Source organism: Populus nigra, chromosome 8, assembly GCF_951802175.1.
Source record: "Populus nigra chromosome 8, ddPopNigr1.1, whole genome shotgun sequence".
Lineage (NCBI taxonomy): Eukaryota > Viridiplantae > Streptophyta > Magnoliopsida > Malpighiales > Salicaceae > Populus > Populus nigra.
In genome coordinates, this window is record NC_084859.1 from 5248713 (window position 1) to 5254627 (window position 5915).

Sequence of the window (5915 nt, forward strand, 5' to 3'; positions counted from 1 at the left end):
CAGGTGGCAATGATGGTCTTGAGGGGAAAGTTCTGTGAATCTACACCGCTCCTTTTGTGACCCCAGCTCTCCTGCTCCTGCACATGTACTGTGACTGTGAGGGAACTTCTCTTCCCTTTATATATTGTCCCGGGTTTCTATCCTTCTCTCTTAAGTATCAATATCCTCCCTTTTGTTTCAGTATTGATTCTTTCTTTTAAATCACATTGTTTCTTACAGCAAGCAGTATGGATGGTTCAAGTTTAGGCAAGTGGCTGTGTCTTATTGTTTACATACTGACATTGCTCAGGACAGAAGGAGCTAGCATTCCCATGACTATTGTCCAGGCTGCTGTTGCGAGAGGAGCTGGTGAGCAGCCGTTGCTTGTTAGCTGATTTAATTTGTGCTAATAAATATACAGTATAGGTTATTAACTCTTTCCTAATCTGTTGTCACTGTGGTATACCTTGCAGTTTGCTTAGATGGGAGTCCACCAGGATACCACTTTGAGAAAGGATCTGGTTCTGGGATTAACAATTGGTTGGTTCACATGGAGGTTAGTTCTTCTTGTCCTTGAGCTGCTTTCTTGCCAGCTATACCGTGGAGTAATAACTGAATACACTTGATTAAATATAGTAGTCAGATGTTCAATAACGATAGTTGGATGGATTTGATCTGCTCATAACATTTCTTCTGGTGATCCGGGGGTCCAGGGAGGAGGATGGTGTGAGAGTGTTGAGTCTTGTGTTTCTCGTAGGGACACTTACAAGGGTTCATCATTGAAAATGGAGAAGACAATGGGGTTCTCTGGCATACTAGGCAGCAAGCAAGCAGCTAATCCTGGTAGGATTAAACATTTACTGGTTTTAGGTTTTGTTATCGATTTGTTTAGGAGCCATTCTTTTCAAGGTGTTCGGTAGAGTAATTGAGCTCTGTTTGAATGGCTCAGATTTTTATAACTGGAATAGAATCAAGATCAGATACTGTGATGGTTCATCATTTACTGGTGATGTGGAAGCTGTTGATCCGGTAAGCTACTTGAAGTTTCCTCGGAACTTGAAAGATTTTCTTATAGTTTAAGAATTCTGAAGTTGCTGTATCTGTTTTGCTGGACCAGAAAACTAAGCTTTACTTCAGGGGAGAAAGGATTTGGCAGGCTGTCATTGATGATCTATTGGCGAAAGGAATGAGAAATGCTCGAAATGTATGACTCCCTTTAATGACTGCTACAACTTATTTACCTTCATTTTAATCTTTTAACCTGTTGGGACTTGTAAATGACAGGCTATTCTTTCTGGATGCTCTGCTGGTGGATTGGCTGCTATTTTGCATTGTGATAAATTCCAATCTCTCCTGCCTGCAAGTGCTAGAGTAAAATGTGTTTCTGATGCTGGTTATTTTATCCATGGGTAAGCTCATATAATAAGGACCGATCGAATCTATCTCCCTTTGTTTAATTGCCATAACTTTTCTAAATCATCACCATCACCATCATTGTTATCGTTATTTTCTTAACAGAACAGACATCTCTGGAGGGTCTCGAATTGAATCCTTCTTCGGTCAAGTTGTTAAAACCCATGTAACTCTCTATCTTTTGATAATTGTTCTTATCTTATTCCCAGTTTCTGACCTTGTTATAACGTGATTGTACTTAAGTCCATCATACCAGAAAGAAAGCCCATCCCAAGGAGAAACTCGATTTCTTTTCCTTCTCTTGTTGCTAACTTGTGAATTTGATTTACTGGAATTTGCACTTTAGTCGTTGCAACATCTTTTGATTCTGTTTCTCTATCTTTTCTGCAGGGATCAGCAAAGAATTTGCCTGCAACATGCACTTCAAAAACGAGACCAGAATTGGTAAGGAAGACTATTCTGATATTGACTTAGTACTACTCTTCACCATGTCTTCTTCGGCCTCACCAATACTTGTTTTTGCAGTGTTTCTTCCCACAATATGTGGCACAGACCATGCGAACGCCACTTTTTATAATCAACTCAGCCTATGATTCCTGGCAGGTTAGCAAAATTTTCTGAGAAATGTTATCGACAACACTCTCTTATCGTTTGACTATCCTCTTCTTTTGTTAAGTCTTTCTCATAAGAACAGGAAATGAAAATGGGCAGAATTGCAGCTTGATTTGTTTTGACTTTTTACATTTTTCCTTGTATTTTCTCTAATCTTCCATCCTTTTCATATTCATTCAGATAAAGAACATCCTTGCACCAACCGCTGTTGATTCCAAAAAAGAATGGAAGAACTGCAAGCTTGACTTGAAAAAGTGCTCGGCTACTCAACTCCAAACTGTGCAGAGTAATTTCGAAAACTTATGCTCCTTTATTAATGACCAAATTTGGGAGGTTTTAGGGAAGTTCTTTGTTCGTGATGGGGAAGTGAAGTTAAGTTTATCAGCTTGGTGACCAACAAAAAGTTTAATTTTCAGATTACAGGACACAATTCCTAAAAGCAGTGAATATTGGACTCGGCAGCTCTTCATCGAGAGGACTGTGGATAAATTCTTGCTACGCTCACTGCCAATCTGGGTCGGTATCTACTTGGTTAGCCGATAAATCCCCCTTGGTGGGCAATGTGGTAATGACTGTCATAACTTCAATTTCCTTCGCTGTTTTTCCCCACCCTACATTGATTACTACTGCATTTTTACTGATCCTTGGTGTGTGTATGCATGGCTTTTTGACTGCAGAAAATCGGAAAGGCAGTTGGAGATTGGTTCTACGACCGAAGTGCCTTCGAAAAAATCGACTGCGCTTACCCTTGCAACCCTACTTGCGTCAGTATTGATTCCGAATCATGAGAGCAGTCGCCTAGTGTATATTTATTGTCATTAAGAAACATGCCACTCTCATGAGTCGAGTTTATAAGCTATACAGCAAGCTGATTTAGAGTACGTACTGCTTCTTGGAGTTCTGTCATTATTTATGTAATACTTGTTCGAAAAAGAGTCATTATTCATGTAATCATTATTATAAAGTGATTGAGTCAAATAGTAAAATAAAATTATCGGGAGTTTCTAAGATTGTGTTAGATTTAGAATTGTTGATTTTTTTTCAGTTTTAAATAATTTTTTAAAGATTAAGCTATCGCTTATTGTTTGGTTTTAATAGTAATTTATATAAAAAAGTCTTAATTCAAAGCACTATTATTTAGAAGAAAACATATATCGATTGCTATTCATTATTTTTCTAACATTTCATAAATTTTTTTTAATTCAAATAATTTTAAATTTTTAATGTATTTTCTGTATTGATGGATCTTATAATCAAGTGTATAAGATATCATTTCTATTATATCTCTCAATTTATGACTTAGAACACGTGTCTTGTCTTTGGAAGGGAACCTATTTCTCTACGGAGCTAAGGGACAATAACTTTATTTTTTACTGATCGGAGCCTGATGGTATCAATACAACCGATCTAGATGTGTTTTTTAGACTCTCTAGGTCTGCATGAGCCTATGCTTCTTAGGATAAAGGGTATGTGTGATTTACTCGAACCCGCAATACGCTAGAAGCACTGTTAGTATATACCTCTCCAGCAGTTTCTAGCAGCTCATCTCCGATTGTAGTGATAGCAGAGGAAAGGCCTTGTCAAGAAAAGTGATTTTGGTGCAAATGCTGACCACTGAAAATGGATTTGGTGTCCTAGATGATTGTCCAAAACTCACCATACAGCCATGAGTCCAAGTATGCTAATCATTAACCTTGCATATGACAACCTTCCCATGAGGACTCATAGAACTTGAGAGTAGAAGTGTGCGTTTGGCCGTGTATAAACGAAACCTAACAAACTAACTGGGCAAAACACAAAAACTATGTTCTAAAGTTCTTTTGAATAGAACTAAGTAAAAAAAATTAGGTTTAGAAAGGTCAGAGCTAGAAGCGATGATCGAATTTTGATTTTGAGATCAGGTGCATTTTTAAAGATTAAAGGTGTTAGTAAAGTTTTTATAATTTAAAATTAGATTGGGTAACAAAAAAAATATGTCACATCAATTTAAAATTAGATTAGACATAAATTAGGTGTTATTAAAGTCTTTATGATTTTTCTTTTGTAATCATTAGTCATAATCTCATATATGGTAAAAGATGAACTAGGTGAAACTCAATTTCACTAAAAAAAGGCAAGCAGTGAGGAACTCTTTGACATTATCAATAAGTCTGGCCTAGCAAATCAATCTTGAACCTCCTCGATTTAATTGTTTACATAGTCTAAGTTTTAAATTAACATAATGTAGATTTGCCTAGTATAATCAAGTTGATTTGACGAGCCAAATGTAACTTTGATGATAGATAAAAACATGGGTTAACTTTCACAAATAAATTAGTATGACATATTTTCTTGTTATAATTTGAGATAAAAACATATCGAAGTATCCTTGGTCAACTCGTGCACTCGAGTGATGTGCATGATCACAATATGCTAACCCAATCAGTCAACTATCTTTTTTTCACCTTGTTTTTTTCTCTCTCCTTGGTTGGACCTTAATTGGGCTTTGAGATGGGTGAAATTATGATTTAAATTGAAGAATTATTAGATAATTTGAGACTTAATTAAAAGAAAAAGGTTTGGACCTAGGTAGATTAAAATTTGGAATTGATTGATGGGTTCTTATACAATAAGAGACCAAAATTAATGGAAGGGGAAAAAAGCTTGTACGTGAAGAACACGCACTCGCATGTGGACAGACCCACAATATTGTAGTGGCATATACGACGTCCTCCAATATCCAAAAGTTGTCTTCCTTGGCGTCTCTAAAAACGTCTCGGTGGTAATGTCCAATAGAAATGGCAAGTGGCGGCTGGATTTCCCATTAATAGTGTCGATGACCAATTTTCTTTCTCTTTCTTTTCTTTTTTGTTTCCTCTTTCCTCCATTTGAATTCCGAAGCTTTTGTTTTTTTTTTCTTTCCTTAAGAGCTTTATTTTCCCCTAATTGTTAATTATAGTGTTGAGAATTAAAATGATTTAACAAAGTAGACATACTCCATGTTATGATGTCTAAATCATAACATTCTTGATTAAGTGATAGTTAATAATTACATTGAGAAACTGATCACTAAAATGTTAGGTCAAACCACTTGTACATTTCTTAATATTTAAGGGATCATGACAGGTTGGTAAACATTTTACTTGATCTTCAAATATAAGTCAATCAATTGTTGAATTGATAATAAATCAAATTATTTAATTTATTTAATCTTATTTTATTTAGGATTATGATTTATATTTCAACCAACTTATTAGGAAACCTAATAGGTCACATACATAAGAACCATTGGTTATAAATTAAAATGACAATTATTAATCAAGTGTGACTTGATTGTAAATAAGTTTTAGAAATTGAGGACTAAAATATAATTAACACAGGGGATTACAATTCTAGATCTAGAAACAATAAATGACTTGGTTGAATAAATTTCTAAAATTAATCTAAAACAATATATGTGATATTATTTAATGGGAAAATTAATATTTTTTATTTATAAAGTTTTTTAGCTTTCTCTATAAATAGAAAGTTGTGTCTTTTATTTTCTGAGAGTAGAGTACAGTATATAAATATCTAAACATAAAATAAAAGAGCTAACACTTAAAGGTATATGAATCCCTCTCTTCTAAAAGGGTTTAAAAGATTTCTTATTGGTGATTCATGTAGATTACCGTTAGAGGTCAGACATTTAAATAACTTGTGGTTTGCGATAACCTAACCTTGAAGCAATTATTTGAAGTATAAAAGAACATCTAATCTTTAAGTAATCTTCATATAAACATTAAAAAACTCTAGATATGTCTAAATAGATCCTTGAGACTCTTGAAAAATTTTAAATTTACCATCTGTTCTGCGTGTATGCCTTTCAAGAAACCTAACACTAATATCAGAGCCTTTATTAGACAATTAAGGTTGTTGATTGCATGTTTGAA

General features: G+C 34.7%; 1 protein-coding gene across 1 annotated transcript; it reads left to right on the forward strand.

Moving 5' to 3' along the window:
• Nucleotides 1–3012, forward strand: LOC133702075 (pectin acetylesterase 11-like). Its single transcript, XM_062126266.1, has 13 exons — nt 1–96; nt 220–348; nt 453–535; nt 693–822; nt 929–1008; nt 1097–1183; nt 1264–1388; nt 1498–1558; nt 1783–1836; nt 1918–1995; nt 2185–2290; nt 2421–2569; nt 2682–3012. Exons 1-13 carry the CDS (start codon nt 84–86, stop codon nt 2790–2792), a joined length of 1206 nt encoding a protein of 401 aa, XP_061982250.1. The 5' UTR covers nt 1–83; the 3' UTR covers nt 2793–3012.
• Nucleotides 3013–5915: the final 2903 nt, after the last annotated feature.

What these genes read in the sequence shown, in the direction of transcription:
- LOC133702075 (XM_062126266.1), top strand. An exon ending in ATGTGGAAGCTGTTGATCCG is followed by an intron (nt 1,009 to 1,096) that starts GTAAGCTACTTG and finishes TTGCTGGACCAG; the next exon opens with AAAACTAAGCTTTACTTCAG. An exon ending in CAAAAACGAGACCAGAATTG is followed by an intron (nt 1,837 to 1,917) that starts GTAAGGAAGACT and finishes TTGTTTTTGCAG; the next exon opens with TGTTTCTTCCCACAATATGT.